The sequence below is a fragment of the Salvelinus namaycush genome, chromosome 1 (assembly GCF_016432855.1).
Source record: "Salvelinus namaycush isolate Seneca chromosome 1, SaNama_1.0, whole genome shotgun sequence".
NCBI classification, from domain to species: Eukaryota; Metazoa; Chordata; class Actinopteri; order Salmoniformes; family Salmonidae; genus Salvelinus; species Salvelinus namaycush.
This window is the reverse complement of record NC_052307.1, coordinates 53,337,052-53,355,710: the sequence shown is the minus strand read 5'-3', so window position 1 is coordinate 53,355,710 and position 18,659 is coordinate 53,337,052. Positions and strand designations below refer to the sequence as shown.

Genomic DNA, 18,659 nt, shown 5'->3' with positions numbered 1-18,659 from the left:
GAGTGGTGTTTTGCGGGTACTATTTAATGTATCCAGGCACTCCGCTTTGCGTCATGCGTAAGAACAGCCCTTAGCCATGGTATATTGGCCATATACCTCACCCCCCCCCCCCCGTGCCTTATTGCTTAAATATCCCTTATTCATGGGAGTCCAAACTGCACAGTAGATAAACAACAAATACATCCAGTGTGCCAGTTTCGCATTTATCTATCTTTGCAAAGAGGAAACCTACCATTTTCCTCTGGAACTTGATTGTTAATTTTACTCTGTCTCAATGGATGTACTATGGGCTTTGAGGCTGCCTTTGTGTAATATGTCTCCAGCAGGGCGAATAAGGCATGCAAGCCTTTCGTTGACGGCTGCTTGGTTTCCTTACAAGCGAAGGGAATTTAGCTGACCTCATCAATGCTGACAAGTGTTTTGTTTTCCTCCGTCCTGTGCTGTCTGGCCTGCAACTAGCAGCTACCCAGGCATGTCTAACACCTAGGGCTCTATTCAATCCACATTGCGGAAGTTCAGCTTTACAGCAGAGACTGCATTTACGGTAAATTCTGCATATATCAGCTCAATTGTAAATTAGTTCAGCTTTACAGCAGAGACTGCATTTACGGTAAATTCTGCATATATCAGCTCAATTGTAAATTACCTTAACATTTCTATCACATAATCTGTAACGCTAGAGCCCCTACTGAAGTGTAAGAAGCAGGTAGGCAGCTGCCAAACCAAATATCTTATGCACTAGCAGGATTATAGTATTACCTATGCTATGGCGCCCCCTTTTGAAAAGAGCTGCAATACACTGCCAGGAAGCAGTTATTGTTTTTAAGAAAACAGTTTTCTCTTTATCAAAATCAACTGAGCAGGTTGGTGGTGGTGTTAGGGGTGCTTCCTGCTTCCTGAAAACCCTCTGTGATAGCAGCTGCACCTTGCACACCATATGCCCCATTTTGCCACCGATCCTCTCTAATCTCTCAGCTCTATCAGGACTGATCCAAATTGCAGTTAGAGAGTAATGGCATGCTTGCCATTCCTCTCAGTGTTTCATCGAGATCCACGAGCTGGATCACTGTGGATCTGGAGTAAACATTCAAACCTATTACAACTGTCCTTCGCTGCTCGTTCAGTCAATTATGTTAAAGAAGCTATACAGAACTTTTTCCCGTAAGGGTGCTCTTAAGCCAAAGCGGTCCCCTAAATGGACAGAAATATTATCAAGAAATGACATCAGTGGACATAAAGAGTCACACCTTCCCACACCCATGAGCAAAAACATATATTGTTTGCCTAAAATGAAAGATTTTTGTGCTTTCATGAGATAACAATTTGCTATCTCATGAGATAACCATTTGTTATCAAATCAAATCAAATGTATTTATAAAGCCCTTCTTACAGCAGCTGATATCTCAAAGTGCTGTACAGAAACCCAGCCTAAAACCCCAAACAGCAAGCAATGCAGGTGTAGAAGCACGGTGGCTAGGAAAAACTCCCTAGAAAGGCCAAAACCTAGGAAGAAACCTAGAGAGGAACCAGGCTATGAGGGGTGGCCAGTCCTCTTCTGGCTGTGCCGGGTGGAGATTATAACAGAACATGGCCAAGATGTTCAAATGTTCATAGATGACCAGCAGGGTCAAATAATAATAATCACAGTGGTTGTCGAGGGTGCAACAGGTCAGCACCTCAGGAGTAAATATCAGTTGGCTTTTCATAGCCGATCATTCAGAGTATCTCTACCGCTTCTGCTGTCTCTAGAGAGTTGAAAACAGCAGATCTGGGACAGGTAGCACGTCCGGTGAACAGGTCAGGGTTCCACAGCCGCAGGCAGAACAGTTGAAACTGGAGCAGCAGCACGGCCAGGTAGTCCTGAGGCATGGTCCTAGGGCTCAGGTCCTCCAAGAGAGAGAAAGAAAGAAAGAGCGAATTAGAGAGAGCATACTTAAATTCACACAGGACACCGAATAAGACAGGAGAAATACTCCAGATATAACAGACTGACCCTAGCCCCCGATACATAAACTACTACTGCAGCATAAATACTGGAGGCTGAGACAGGAGGGGTCGGGAGACACTGTGGCCCCATCCGACGATACCCCCGGACAGGGCAAAACAGGCAGGATATAACCACACCCACTTTTCCAAAGCACAGCCCCCACACCACTAGAGGGATATCTTCAACCACCAACTTACCATCCTGAGACAAGGCCGAGTATAGCCCACAAAGATCTCCGCCACAGCACAACCTAAGGGGGGGCGCCAACCCAGACAGGAAGAACACGTCAGTGACTCAACCCACTCATGTGACACACCCCTCCTAGGGACGGCATGGAAGAGCACCAGTAAGCCAGTGACTCAGCCCCTGTAATAGGGTTAGAGGCAGAGAATCCCAGTGGAGAGAGGGGAACCGGCCAGGCAGAGACAGCAAGGGCGGTTCGTTGCTCCAGTGCCTTTCCGTTCACCTTCACACTCCTGGGCCAGACTACACCCAATCATACTGAAGAGAGGAGTCTTCAATAAAGACTTAAAGGTTGAGACCGAGTCCGCGTCTCTCACATGGATAGGCAGACCATTCCATAAAAATGGAGCTCTATAGGAGAAAGCCCTGCCTCCAGCTGTTTGCTTAGAAATTCTAGGGATAGTTAGGAGGCCTGCGTCTTGTGACCGTAGCGTACGTGTAGGTATGTACGGCAGGACCAAATCGGAAAGATAGGTAGGAGCAAGCCCATGTAATGCTTTGTAGGTTAGCAGTAAAACCTTGAAATCAGCCCTTGCCTTAACAGGAAGCCAGTGTAGAGAGGCTAGCACTGGAGTAATATGATCACATTTTTCAGCCGTATTTAGCACTAACTGAAGTTTATTTAGTGCTTTATCCGGGTAGACAGAAAGTAGAGCATTGCAGTAGTCTAACCTAGAAGTGACAAAAGCATGGATTAATTTTTTTGCATAATTTTTGGACAGAAAGTTTCTGATTTTTGCAATGTTACTTAGATGGAAAAAAAGCTGTCCTTGAAACAGTCTTGATATGTTCATCAAAAGAGAGATCAGGGTCCAGAGTAACGCCGAGGTCCTTCACAGTTTTATTTGAGACGAGTGTACAACCATCAAGATTAATTGTCAGGTTCAACAGAAGATCTCTTTGTTTCTTGGGACCTAGAACAAGCATCTCTGTATGTCCGAGTTTAAAAGTAGAACATTTGCAGCCATCCACTTCCACTGAAGCACAGGCTTCCAGCGAGTGGCAATTTTGGGGCTTCACCACGTTTCACCCAAATGTACAGCTGTGTGTCATCCGCATAGCAGTGAAAGTTAACATTATGTTTCCAAATGACATCACCAAGAGGTAAACTATATAGTGAAAACAATAGTGGTCCTAAAACGGAACCTCGAGGAACACCAAAATTTACAGTTGATTTGTCAGAGGACAAACCATCCACAGAGACAAACTGATATCTTTCCGACAGATAAGATCTAAACCAGGCCAGAACTTGTCCGTGTAGACCAATTTGAGTTTCCAATCTCTCCAAAAGAATGTGGTGATCGATGGTATCAAAAGCAACACTAAGGTCTAGGAGCACGAGGACAGATGCAGAGCCTCGGTCTGACGCCATTAAAAGGTCATTTACCACCTTCACAAGTGCAGCCTCAGTGCTATGATGGGGTCTAAAACCAGACTGAAGCGTTTCGTATACATTGTTCGTTTCGTATACATTGTTTTTTTTTTCTGGGTTAAGGTTTGGCTTTTTCAAGAGAGGCTTTATTACTGCCACTTTTAGTGAGTTTGGTACACATCCGGCGGATAGAAAGCCGTTTATTATGTTCAACATAGGAGGGCCAAGCACATGAAGCAGCTCTTTCAGTAGTTTAGTTGGAATAGGGTCCAGTATGCAGCTTGAAGGTTTAGAGGCCATGATTATTTTCATCATTGTGTCAAGAGATATAGTACTAAAACACTTGAGTGTCTCCCTTGATCCTAGGTCCTGGCAGAGTTGTGCAGACTCAGGACAACTGAGCTTTGGAGGAATGCACAGATTTAAAGAGGAGTCCGTAATTTGCTTTCTAATGAGCATGATCTTTTCCTCAAAGAAGTTCATGAATTTATCACTGCTGAAGTGAAAGCCATCCTCCTCCTTATCTCTTGCAAGCACAAAAATCTTTCATTTTAGGAAAACAATATATGTTTATCTGAGTACAGCAAACATTCAACCCATAAACAATTAGCAACTAAACTTCCATAGTGTTCCTTCAAGTGGCCTGTCCTGTTTGGGAGGGAAAGCATAGAACAGTCCATCAGGAATAAAGGTATACAAATTCAGACACTGTTGTAAAATTCAGGAAAATAAGTTAGACAGACAAAACAACTTAGACGGAGACAAACAGAACACAAACTGTCTTAATGTAATGATTACTGTAACTGATTATGAACTGACACATATTTCAGGTACAGTAGCCAATCTGATACTCTATTACCAAGACATCTGAATGTGTCTTTTGTAAGTTGATAAACTGAGTGTAAACGTAATTGGTTCCAATCCAAGTGCAAAAGCCGTTTATCAAACTCCAGGCGGTGATATGGTTTGGTGCAGATGACATAAAAATAGAGCTCTTTGGCCACACACACCAGTGATAGGTTTGGCGTTGAAAAACAGAAGCATATGCCGAAAAGTACCTCATACTTACGGTAAAATACGGTGGTGGATCTTTGATGTTATGGGGCTGTTTTGCTTCCACTGGTCCTGTGGTTCTTGTTAAGTCAACGACATCATGAACTTTTCCAAGTACCAGGACATTTTAGCCCAAAACCTGGTTGCCTCCGTAAGTGGCTCTTCCAGCAAGAACATATCCCCAAGCACTAATCAAAATTCACAAAGAAATTGTTAATTAACCACAAAATCAACATTTTGCAATGGCCATCTCAGTCTCCAGACTTGAACTCCATTGAAAACCTGTGGTTTGTATTGAAGAGGGCAGTCCATAAGTGCAGAAAAAGGATATCAAGGAACTGGAAAGATTCTGTATGGAGGAATGGTCTAAGGTCCCTCCAGGCCCGGTCCTGGCTGTTCTACCACCCTAGGTGAGACAAAATTAGAATAGTCCCAGTAAGCAAAATTGTCTAAAATACATATTTTCCACACGCTGAGGTCAGGTTCAATTTAGGTTCTGAATGAAAGGTAAAAAGATGTACTTTCCGGACATTTAAAATACGTATTTTCCGGGACGTTGAAAATACATAATTTATAGACGTCTATGTTTGGGCCCTATCAAGGCTGGACTAGACCGGACAAAATCTGAGCCAAACATAGATGTCTATGTCACGTTCTGACCTTAGTTCCTTTTTTATGTCTTTGTGTTAGGTTGGTCAGGGCGTGAGTTGGGGTGGGTAGTCTATGTTCTTCTTTCTATGTTATTGTATTTCTGTGTTTGGCCTGGTATGGTTCTCAGAGGCAGCTGTCGATCATTGTCTCTGATTGAGAATCATACTTAGGTAGCCTGTTTTCCCCATTTTGGTGGTGGGTGTTTATTTTCTGTTTTAGTGTCTGTTCACCTTGCAGAACTGTTTCGTTTTCTCCTCGTTGTTATTTTTGTGTAGTGTTCAGTTTCAATTAAATTATGACGAACACTTACCACGCTGCATTTTGGTCCTCTTCTCCTTCACCAGATGAGAATCGTTACAGAAACACCCACCCACAAAGGACCAAGCAGCGTGGGAACATGGACTCCTGGACATGGGAGGAAATTTAGGACGGCAAAGGACCCTGGGCACAGCCGGGGGAGTATCGCCGTCCGAAAGAGGAGCTGGAGGCAGCTAGAGCGGAGCGGCGCCACTACGAGGAATTGGCGTGAGGTAACGGGCACGAGAGGCAGCCCCAGACATTTTTTTTGGGGGGGCACACGGGTAGATTGGTGGACTCAGGTAGGAGACCTGAGCCAACTCCCGTGCTTACCGTGGCGAGAGAGTGACTGGGCAGGCACCGTGTTATGCTGTGAAGCGCACGGTGTCCCCAGTGCGCACGCATAGCCCGGTGCACTACATTGCAGCTCCTCGAATCGGCCGGGCTAGAGTGGGCATCGAGCCAGGAGGGATGATGCCGGCTCAGCGCATCTGGTCTCCAGTGCGTCTCCTCGGCCCGGGGCATACTGCACCAGCCCTACGCACAGTGTCTCCAGTTCGCCAGCACAGCCCAGTGCGGCCTGTTCCAACTCCCCGCACTTGCCGGGCTACAGGGGGGATCCAGCCAGGACGAGTGGTGCTAGCTCTGTGCTCGAGACTGCCAGTGCGCCTCCACGGTCCAGTGCCTCGGCCAAGGACAAGGCCTCCTGCATGTCTCCCCAGCCTGGTGAGTCCTGTGCCTTCTCCCAGAGCCAGGCCTCCTGTGTGTCTCTCCATTCCAGTGATGATCCATGGCAAGAAGCTTCCAGTGATGATCCATGGCATGAAGCCTCCAGTGATAATCCATGGCAAGAAGCCTCCAGTGATAATCCATGGCAAGAAGCCTCCAGTGATAATCCATGGCAAGAAGCCTCCAGTGATAATCCATGGCACGAAGCCTCCAGTGATGATCCATGGCAAGAAGCTTCCAGTGATAATCCATGGCACGAAGCCTCCAGTGATGATCCAGGGCACGAAGCCTCCAGTGATGCTCCATGGTATGAAGCATCCTGTGATGATTCATGGCACGAAGCCTCCAGTGAGGATCCATGGCACAAAGCCTCCAGTGAGGAGTTATGACACGAGGCCTCCAACGAAGGAAGCTAGGCCGGAGCCTCCAGCGTCGCCCTCTAGTCCGGAGCCTCCAGCGACGCCCTCTAGTCCGGAGCCTTCAGCGTTGCCCTCTAGTCCGGAGCCTCCAGCGTCGCCCTCTAGTCCGGAGCCTCCAGCGTCGCCCTCTGGTCCGGAGCCTCCAGCGACACCCTCTGGTCCGGAGCCTCCAGCGTCGCCCTCTGGTCCGGAGCCTCCAGCGACGCCCTCTGGTCCGGAGCCTCCAGCGACGCCCTCTGGTCCGGAGCCTCCAGCGACGCCCTCTGGTCCGGAGCCTCCAGCGACGCCCTCTGGTCCGGAGCCTCCAGCGTCACCCTCCGGTCCGGAGCAGCCAGAGTCTCCCTTCTGTCCGGAGCAGCGAGAGCCGCCCGTCTGTCCTGAGCTGCCAGAGCCGCCCGTCTGTTCTGAGCTGCCAGAGCCGCCCGTCAGTCAGGAGCTGCCGGAGCCGCCTGTCAGTCAGGAGCTGCCGAAGTCGCCCTTCACTACGGCGCTGCCGGAGTCGCCCATCTATTCGGGGCCCGCTGCAAGGGTCCCCAGTCCGAGGTCGGCGACGAGGGTCGCCGCTCCAAAGGCGCCACTTAAGCGGGCAAAGACTATGGTGGAGTGGGGTCCACGTCCCGCGCCAAAGCCGCCACCATGGACAGACGCCCACCCAGACCCTCCCCTATAGGTTCAGGTTTTGCGGCCGGAGTCCGCACCTTTGGGGGGGGGGGGGTACTGTCACGTTCTGACCTTAGTTCCTTTTTTATGTCTTTGTGTTAGGTTGGTCAGGGCGTGAGTTGGGGTGGGTAGTCTATGTTCTTTTTTCTATGCTATTGTATTTCTGTGTTTGGCCTGGTATGGTTCTCAATCAGAGGCAGCTGTCGATCATTGTCTCTGATTGAGAATCATACTTAGGTAGCCTGTTTTCCCCATTTTGGTTGTGGGTGTTTATTTTCTGTTTTGGTGTCAGTTCACCTTGCAGAACTGTTTCGTTTTCTCCTCGTTGTTATTTTTGTGTAGTGTTCAGTTTCAATTAAATTATGACAAACACTTACCACGCTGCATTTTGGTCCTCTTCTCCTTCACCAGACGAGAATCGTTACAGTCTATGAGTGGTTCAGATTTGTTTCCGGACCGGACCAAAAACCAACATCCGTGGATGTGGAAATCAAGACTGGTCAAGAATGCACCAAAAAATACATTTAGGTTAGGCTACTTGATCGAAGAAACCTGCATGATGTAAAAAGTGTTTGTCTTATTACATTGTCATTTATTTTATATCCAGCCTGTAGGCTACAGAAAAAGCTACATCCTCTTCTACCATAGGCTATATCTGTTACATGATTTATGTTAGATAATTTTTTGGGGACGGAATGTGGAATGTTGGTGGAGCGCCGCAGCGGTGCGTCTCTCCAACAGCACCCTGGAGAGGCGCGCTGGGAGTGGACAAGAAATATTTTGTGCCCCTGCCTTTGACAAAGTGGGCACTGCTAATTACAGGTTGGCATCAGCGCTCACCTAAAAAGCCCATATGCTACTGGTCAGTGGAGGCTCCTTAGAGGAGAAAGGGGGGGATCATTCTCAGGGAATTTCATATTTTTTTTAAAATTGTGAAACATTTAAAAAATTATTTTAGATAAAACTATACTAAATATATTCACGTCACCAAATAATTGATTAAACACACTGTTTAGCAACGAAGGTCTACAGTATCCTCAGCAACACTATAGGTTAGCACCATGGTGTAGACAGCTAGCTTCTGTCCTCCTCTGGGTACATTGACATCAAAGCAAAACCTAGGAGGCTCATGGTTCTCACCCACTTTTATAGATTTACACAGTAATTATGACAACTTCCGGAGGACATCCGCCAACCTATCAGAGCTCTTGCAGCATGAACTGGCATATTGTCCACCCAATGAAAATATCAGGGAAATAACCTAGTACTGAAAGCATAAGCTACAGCTAGCCAGCACTGCAGTGCATACAATATCATGAGTAATTGACTCAAAGAGAGAGAAAGACAATAGTTGAACAGTTTTGAACAAATTAATTTCTTTCAAAATTAAGGAGAAGCGAGAGAGAGAGAGAGAGTTGAGAGAGAGATTTAGTTGTATTTTGTTTTACTTTCACTTTCACAAATTGTCATTGTTTTTGGGCAGAATTTTACGAAAATATTAACACAACATATAAAGTGCTGGTCCCATGTTTCATGAGCTGAAATAAAATATCCCAGAAATGTCCATACGCACAAAAAGCTTATTTCTCTCAAATTTTGGCACACATTTGTTTACATCTCTGATGTGAGCATTTCTCATTTGCCAAAGTAATCCGTCCACCTGACAGATGTGGCATATCAAGAAGCTGATTACACAGCATGATCATTACACAGGTGCACCTTGTGCTAGGGACAATAAAAGGCCACTCTAAAATGTGAAGTTTTGTCACACAACGCCACAGATGTCTCAAGTTTTGATGGAGTGTGCAATTGGCATGCTGACTACAGGAATGTCCACCAGAGCTGTTGCAAGATAATTTAATGTTAATTTCTCTACAATAAGCCACCTCCAACGTCATTTTAGAGAATTTGGCAGTACGCCCAACTGGCCTCACAACCTCAGACCACGTGTAACCACGCCAGCCCAGGACCTCCACATCTGGCTTCTTCACCTGCGTGATCATCTGAGGCCAGCCACCCGGAAAATTGGACAATTGATGAAACTGAGGAGTATTTCTGTCTGTAATTAAGATCTTTTGTGGGGGAAAACATATTCTGTTTGGCTGGGGGCCTGGCTCCCAAGTGGGTGGGCCTATGCCCTCCCAGGCCCATGGATGCGCCCTGCCAAGTAATTTGAAATCCATAGATTAGGGACAAATGTATTTATTTTAATGGAATGATTTCTTTATATGAACTGTAACCCAGTAAAATAGTTGTCGCATGTTGCGTTTTATATTTTTGTTCAGTATCTATGAGGTTTTATGTGTTGTTGGAGGTGCGTCTTGGTCAGTTTAGCTCAGAAAATGCTGCCCTCATTAATCTTCCACCATAGGTGGCCTCCTAATCCTGCCTAATGAGAGGGCCGGCCCTGGATCCGTCCCAAAGTGTTCTCCAATCTCATTAAACATTTTAGAAAAAGCAGTGGTGGAAAAAGTACCCAATTGTCATACTTCAGTAAAAGTAAAGATACCTTCACAGAAAATGACTCAAGTATTAGTGAGTCACCCAGTAAAAGTCTAAAAGTATTTGGTTTTAAATATACTTAAGTATCAAAACTAAATGTAATTGTTAAAAAGTAAAAGTATAAATCATTTAAAAATCCTTATATTAAGCTAATTTAATTTGGTATTTTATTTACAGATAGCCAGGGGAACACTCCAACACTCCAACATAATTTTCAAACCAAGCATTTGTGTTTAGTGAGTACGTCAGATCACAGACAGTATGTCCAGGGATGTTCTCTTAATAAGTGCGTGTATTGGACCATTTTCCTGTACTGCTAAGCATTCAAAATGTAACGAGTACTTTTGGGTGTCAGGGAAAATGTATGGAGTGAAAAGTACATTATTTTCTTTAGGAATATAGTGAAGTAAAAGTAAAAGTAGAAGTAAATATAAATATTAAAGTACAGATACCCCACAAAATTACTTAAGTAGTACTTAATAACTTCTAATTTGGGTTGATTAAAAAAAGCGATACTACAGTATGACCCTGGTTTGATCCCGGGCTGTGTCACAACCAGCCGTGATCGGGAGTCCCATTGGGCGGCGCACAATTGGCCCAACGTTGTTCGGGTTAGGGGAGGGTTTGGCCGGAGTAGGCCGTCATTGTAAATAAGAATGGGTTCTTATCTGACTTGCCTAGTTAAATAAAGGTTTAATAAAAATTTAGTTGACCTGCGGCTAAATTGTCATTTAGAGTAAGGTACAAAAATAACCTTATTTGAGTGTAGGTCTTCATGTCTAAGAAATGTTTAGTTACCTTTGTCGAACCATCTTGGAAATATATACTTCATTTTTGGCTTTTACTACTTCTATAATAGACTGTGCTGAAGTGTCTAGAATCATAAATTGAGATCCATGCATGACGTTTTCTCCCATTGAGATCAATGCGATAATTATGTGGAAGTCTAAGTTATGTAAAGGTAGTATTCGTCCTAGGCGTAACAAAGAATGGGAATATTTCCAGCAAATTTAAAAAAAACTTTCCTTCCAAACCAATGTAATTTTAGAAATAAAAACATATAAACATATAATTCAAATGTTCCAAAAGAATAATAAATTCCTTACACTTTTCCACATTCTCAAAGTTTTCTGAAATTTGGAAAAATTTACAAAAAAATTTGCCCACAAAACCAATGCATTAGGGTGCAGTAAATCCATGACTTGACATTCTGCTATAGAGACTTATGCACGTTAATGCGTATGTCGGGTCTCAATAAGTATTTTGTATATGAAAGTCTTCTTTAAAGTGTTTAAGGTTAGTCTTGGAGTCCTTTTCAATTTTCATGTCCTTGTGGAAAGTGGTCCATTTGGATATTGTCCATTTGGAGTCCACGATTGTAGTAGGCTGAACCATCAAATTTCAAGTCCACAGGCTCAGTGTTGTTCAGTCGTAGAACTAGGAGTGAGAAACAGACATGTGAAATTTTGCATGGCCGATAGGATAACAGGTGCTTTCCTATTATTGATCCAGTCCTATCAGATAGAAAATATGCCAGGAAATCCTAAAAGGGAAATATCTCAGGGAACTTCCTACCTGGGTCTGGGATTTCCTCAACAAGCTTCCTGTGTGTGAAATCCCGTTGGCCTCTCCTTCTCAGGATGACATAGACCACCAACGCCACGAAGCACACTGCCACTCCTGTGCCCAGGATGGCAGCCCATGCCTGACTCCTCTTCTTGTTCTGCACTGCATCTGAGGCCAAGCCTTTAGAAAATACATTTATCAAAAATAATACATGAAAAATAGGGAAATACATTGCAAATACAACATTCTAATATTGGTGCAATTCTAATATATGGTGCAATAAATGTTGTCTGGGATGATATATTTCTGTATTTCAAAATATTCTTCCAGTTACACTTTATTTGGATAGTTCCATATACTGTAGATTATATACAGATGGTCATACTATCAACAAAGTGGCTGTTGATAAGCAAATACTTCCTAAGGTTACGTTTAGGGTTAGGGATAGGTTTATAATAAGGGTTAGGGTAAGAGTTAAGGTTAGGGTTAGTGGATAGTAAGTTGAAATGTTGTTGACAGTTATTGAACATCGACAAACCATAAAGTACCATTCTTCCTATAATTGAGGGCAAAATGGTGTGTTTAAAAATAAATGTACAAAAGGATATAGAGCACCCTTTTACATGAGTATTCTCAACTCAATAGATAGTACTATTTCCCAGCCATGTAATTACGCCACCACAATCAGTGCAAAAACCATGCGTGAAAATAACAGGTTTTATTGCAATTCAGCAAAAGTTTTCCATCTATTTAATCATGTTGAACCAATTAGTGAAACCAATAATTAACCAATGTCAGTCAAATGAAGTGTAAAGTGTATCGGTATTTCATGTCATTTGTGAAATTACCACGGAAGTGATACAGCGCTTTCAGAAAGTATTCACACCCCTTGACTTTTTCCACATTTTGTTCTCTTACAGCCTGAATTTAAATTGGATTACATTGAGATTTTGATTCACTGATCTACACACAATACCCATCATGTCAAAGTGGATAAGTGGATTAATAACTTATTTAAAGCTGAAATGTCTTGAGTCAATATTCAACCTCTGTTATGGCAAGCCTAATTAAGAAATTGCTGCATTTTGTATTTATATTTTTGTTCAGTGTAGTTTTACTCCACAATACTAACTTAAATGACAAAGCAAAAAGAAGGAAGCCTGTGCAGAACAAAAAATATTCCAAAACATGCATCCTGTTTCCAATAAGGCACTACTGCTAAAAATGTGGTAAAGAAATTAACTTTTGTCCTGAATACAAAGCATTATGTTTGGGGCAAATCCAACATAACACATCACTGGGTTACAATCCAGGTGTGCAAAGCTCTTAGAGACTTACCCAGAAAGACTCACAGCTGTCATTGCTTCCAAAGGTGATTCTAATACGTATTGAATCAGGGGGGTTGAACTAGTGTTTCATTTTGCATATATATATTTGTTTTATCAAGTTTTTCTTCCACCTTGAGTATTGTGTGTGGATCGTTGACTAAATTGACAATTAAATACATTTTTATCCCACTTTGCAACATAACAAAATATGTTTAAAAAAGTGGAGGTGTGTGAATACTTTAAAACATTTGACCAACATGATTTATGAAATTATGCTCTCCCTGAATCCCTGATTGGATTACGTTAACCAACCCCGTAAAACGAAAAGCATTATGGCTGAAATGCAGTTACAGGCTGTGTTAGTTCTGCTAATGTATTGATAGAAATTCAGTTCCTTATGCCTTGGATCCAGTACCTAGGCTGTACTCATTCATTTAGTGACTTTTATTGATAAAAATGCCACGAAAAGATAAAGCAAAGAGGACTATGGATTGTTTGTCTTACCCATGGAAACCTGTTTACCATAATACTACTGTCTCCTTGGGTATAATGTGGTTTGTGTTATGCGAAGGTGAGATCTAACTATTCCAAGGGCAGTTTTGATACAACTTTATACAACTAAATGAAAAGTACCAGACTAGTCAATATGTTAATAAGATTAACAAAATGTTTACTATGAACAACAGTTTCCCCTCTTCGAATAAACTTTCATAATCTCAGTCATCACATTTGGAAATTCAAATGTTTACTTCCCTGACATCTCCTTATCTGAAAACCAAGCTTGTTAACCTCACTTGCGTTTCTATTTTCTCACAACACCTTTTATTTTAGAAAAAGGAGCACACTCTGCATTTACGTTAGAATAAAGTGGGGTATTTATATTCATGCGCTACACGTTTCGTCAAAATATTGTTTTGGCTGTTCAAGCCTGACTCCCGACTAAATGCAATGTCGATTGGCACTGATGAAGAAGTGCATTATAGTTGCTTGGAAAAACATTGCCATTTCTAAAGGAGGCAAATAATTAGTAGGAAAACCTTTTGTCATCGTTGTGATGTCGTCAGATTGACATTAGATGTAGTATTACGTTAGCTAGCTAGCTAAGATTGAGGGGAGAGCATCTGATTTTATCTAGCTAACTCTAGAATTGCTAGGTATTTTTTATGAACTGCTAGCTAATAGCAACATTGCCATCTGTCTAAAGTAAATTTGGTATTTGGTATTTTTTGGTATTTTATTAGGATCCCCATTAGCTGTTGCTGAAGTAGCAGCTCCTCTTACTGGTGTTCACACAAAACATGACCTAATACAGAACATCAATAGAAAAGAACAGCTCAAGGACTGAACTACACAATTTTAAAATAAGAACAAAATAAGAACACGTTGTGTTGAAGAACCCCTTTTGGTTCCAGGTAGAACCCTCTGTGGAAAGGGTTTTACATGGAACCCAAAAGAGTTATACCTGGAACCAAAAGGGATTCTTCAAAGGGTTCTCCTATGGGGACAGCCGAAGAATCCATTTAGGTTCTAGATAGCACCTTTTTTTTTCTAAGAATGTAGTGTAATTTAGACTTAACAGTCACCGTTTGGAATGACTGGGCACCACTTGACTTTTGGGGGCCACTATGGCTGAGGTCTCTTTAGAATGTAGACTCAAAAAATTAGGGGTTCATCAAGGGTTCTTCTAAGATCCTCAAAGTTCATCGAAGAACCTTATGGTTCTTGGCACTGAAAAATGCCAACAAAAAGGTTCTTCCAAGAACTACATAGGAGGTTGGGTTCATAGAGGAACCTCTTTAGTTCTTGGGGGTTCTTGCAGGAACCTAACTACCCAACTGAAACATTTGGAATTGAATTTGAGACGACAGCAGGTGCAGGCATTTAACTGAAAAATTGAAAGATCTAAGATTTAAGGTAAGATTTTTCCCTAGTATGATCTAAATTGATATTATTTTATGATTATACTGTCTATCTTTCATATTTGTGCAAATGGCTGCTTGACACTTTGTCCCTTTTTACAATTCTTTCTAAGACAGAAAATGGACACAATCGAATGGATATCAATCAACAAAGAGGAAAGAATATGTTAAAGGATATAGCAGCATTGGGCAAAGATGACTGAACTGCGTAGTTATTTGTGTTAGTCTTTGTATGTACAATTAGTAGTGGTTTGCCTCAATGTTATGCAGATCACATGTATCATCTACAGTTTTACTTTTAATTAATGGTTTCTCTAAAACCTTATAGGACTGTCACAACAGCCATCTTCCTCATCCTTTACCTCTTCAGTAAAGATCCCAGAGCCCTCTACATTTTGAACAAGGTATGTGTATGAAAACCTTTGTCAAAGGTGAACCATTTTTTTCCCCATTCACATTTACCATAAAAACCGAGGTATGTTTTGTTAATCATCTGTAGAATTATATATATTTTTGGTATTCACAAACTTCACCCTCCCTACACCTCTGATGAATATAACAGGAAACCTGTTCGATCATTCTGGCTATGGATAACCTACAGAGGACACCAACATCAACACGCCAGAGTCGTTTTAAATGGTTCTTCGAATAACTTAGGGGTTAATTAATCAATTTGAAGATCCCCTAAAGGGTCCTCCAGGAACCTTTTATGTTTAGTGTAACAATGGCGTGATGCTACCAAGTGACGGAGGGTCAATCCATGAATAGAGAAAATATGATTTAGGTCCAGATATTGTCTACTTTTGTGTGACATGGTTGTGTGAAACGCTACACCTTTTCACTCCATGTTCCCTAAAGGAAAGGTAATTAGCCAGTATGGGTTGTCAATAGATTCATAAACATTGCATATAAAGACTGCGATGCATAACTAGTAAGCTGTACCAACCATGGAAAATCTGTAAAGCAACATGCAAATGAGGTAAACAAACAGGTCAAACCAGCCACAGTCTAAACAAATCACTGGCTGAAATGTATGATGAGGTCTTCTCAAAGGTAACACTGTTTTTCGTTACACATTTCCAAGTTTTTAAAGTTTGATAGATGTAGTTACTACATATTCAAATCCATGACTGGACCTGGCAAATAATGTGTAAGTGTTTGAAAAGGATGTAATTGAGTTTGAATTACAAGAGGAACTATTCGTACATCATTTATAACCTGTCGAAATTGGGGATATCCTCCTTTAATGAATGTCTCCAATCACCCACTCAAATAAACCCTTGTTTAGTATGTTAGAAACTGGAGAGCAGTACTCTCACGCCCTGTATGGCAGCAACGAACCTCAGCTACTGACCCCCTCCTTCCTGTAGCCAGGCTAGCATAGGGGTCTTTTGTCCCCTGAAGAAGGTGTTTGTAATGGAAGCCTCCACTCACTGTGGGCATGCAACTATTTTCTGAAACCCAACCCTAACCCAGCCGGTTAAGGAAGGGGAGTTTGTGCTTTGAGTTTTTTTTTTACAAGTAACAAAAAAGAAAAGAGATCCGTCAAATGTGGGTCAGGGAGAGACTGGAAAGAATGTGTTGTGTAAAAAAGACGATGATGATATAACATAAGTGCCCTTTGAGTGTTGTTGGGTATTGTGTTACTCTCTAACTAGGTCCCTCCTATGTTCAAATCTGACACTCTGTGGTTATTTGTAACTTTTTGACTGCTCTGTCTGGTTGCTGACTCATGCGTTAATGCCTCTCCCAAAACATTTAAAACAATATCACAATAGTTAAATGAAGTGAACACACCCAAATTTAAATTGTTGTGATCTCTTGGTATCTCCCTAAAAGTTGGTACAGGCTCACTTGAACAAGCAAGTAAGTAGGTTGTAGGCGCACACAGCAGTTCCCTCGAGACAAAGAATGTACCAGATATTTAGACACTGGAGCACTGTCTCCTCACCTCTCGCAGAGTTGCTTCCTGAAGCGGCACCCGTTTCCATCATGGCTGTTATTGTGCTGGGACCTGTGGTTGTTTTAGTTTCTGGGATGATTTTGGCAGTTGTCGTCCCAGGGGAGTCCAAGGGAAGCTTTGTGGAGGGGGAAGCTGTGGATGGTTCACTGGATGGCTCTGGTACTGCAGTCGTTACATTATGGAAGTCCTCTGTACTGTTGGTTACCCTGTTCTCAGCATCAGGATCTGGACCAGTCTGCTCTGTGCTATTGGTGTCTGGAGCTGTGGTTGTCTCATTTAATTTTGTGTAATTGGACATGGAATTAGAGCCATTTGAGTTTTCTGTGATTGCCATAGTGGTGGTAGTTTGGAATCCACTGTCCTCTCCGGTTGCATTGGAAACTTGGCTTGAGTTTAAGGCAACACTCACTGGGGGTTCTGGTGCAACAGTGATTTCTGGAGGTTCCTCTGCTGTAGCATCTGGCAACCCTGGTGGCATTGTGGTGCCATTTGTCACACCACCTGAAGTCTCATTTGTGTCCTGGATGTTGACCTGTTCCCCACTAAATGACACGGATCCATTTGCGATAACCTCAGCAGAGTCATCTGTTGACTCAGTACCCTCCAGTGTCATATCAACAATGTCATTGGGCTGAGCTTGTGACGTCTTGTTTAGCTTGGATTTGGCCAATTGACGAAGCCAACTTTGATCAATCGTCCGTCCTGGAGAGTCTGTTGGTGCCTGGAGCAAGGCCACATGAAAACCTTGCAGTTGCAGAAGCAAAACAGCACTGATGATTGCGTAAAGGTCCATATCCCGTCTCTCTCGTTCCTGTTCTGAACAACAATCAACACGTAAACAAAATATTTTTGTTAGATACATTGAGTCAAGGTTGGTTCTCCACAAATGTCAAATCTGTTTTCTTAATTATCCCATTTTGGCTCGAATGTCCCATGGTCTGCCGGCCACTATTGATTATAAATAGAGAATATACAGTAATGTACATACTTTTTCTTAAGCAACCAGTCACCAACAATTAAAGAAACGTATGAATAGTTCAACTGATTAAGGCCAGATAAGGACTTTATGAATTCCCAAGGTTCCTATATGGTATTTCATATTCTCCATGTTCTGAAACATTTGCTCACCCTATACTACAAAAAAGCAAGCTTTCTATGGGCGGTAGATTGATTTGACTTTATTGTTATCTTTTAATAGAATTATAATCTATTCATACCAATCCAGGAGATAAAGTGTTGATGCTATCAGTTTAGCTTTGATCTCAATTTTGATAAGTCTGACTCAGGGTCAGGAGGACAATTATATCCCCTGAATAGAAGCAAATGTTTTTCTAATCAAATCTCCCAGAACTTGTATTATAGAGAGTCTGCCAACTCAGTTTTGGGGACAATGGACTAAATGAATGCCAATGCAATAATCATTCAGGGTGTAACTATGGGGAGACTCCCATGTACTTTAGTTGAGTCAATCTGGGATGAACAGCGATATTGCCTGTTGGCATACTGAATACACATTCAGCAGGGTTGTCAAAGCACGCATGAATGTCTACCTAGCATTTCCCCTTCAGGAATATCCTTAAAGCCAAGGGTTGATTAGGTTTTGATAGCATGATAGAAATAAAATAACATATCTGAAATAATGTACTCTGTCTGTTGGGACTACTTATCTTACTTTGTTTTATTTACATTTAAGCATAGAGAAAGTGTCATGATTAACTCAGTCATTGTCGACCATCTTTTTGCCGAAATGTTATCCTCCTTCAATCACTCGGAGTATCTTTGTGTTGGGTTTGTGTGCTCTTCCAACTTTACATATTTGGTTTGGTAAAAATAAAGTTGGGTTATCACCATTTGAGTCCCCTCAGCAAAATATGCAGAAAACCCATATACACTTGACAATTACCTTAATCTGTCTGGATGACACATGTATATTGGTTTGCCTGACTGGTGGACAACTACAAAGTACAACT

At 42.3% G+C, this 18,659-nt stretch overlaps 1 protein-coding gene across 1 annotated transcript; it reads right to left on the bottom strand.

Moving 5' to 3' along the window:
• Positions 1–11,083: 11,083 nt before the first annotated feature.
• LOC120055790 (mucin-15-like) lies at positions 11,084–16,875 on the bottom strand. Its single transcript, XM_039003761.1, has 3 exons — positions 16,678–16,875; positions 11,489–11,659; positions 11,084–11,350 (listed from the first exon to the last, which is right to left on the bottom strand). Exons 1-3 carry the CDS (start codon positions 16,718–16,720, stop codon positions 11,229–11,231), a joined length of 336 nt encoding a protein of 111 aa, XP_038859689.1. The 5' UTR covers positions 16,721–16,875; the 3' UTR covers positions 11,084–11,228.
• Positions 16,876–18,659: the final 1,784 nt, after the last annotated feature.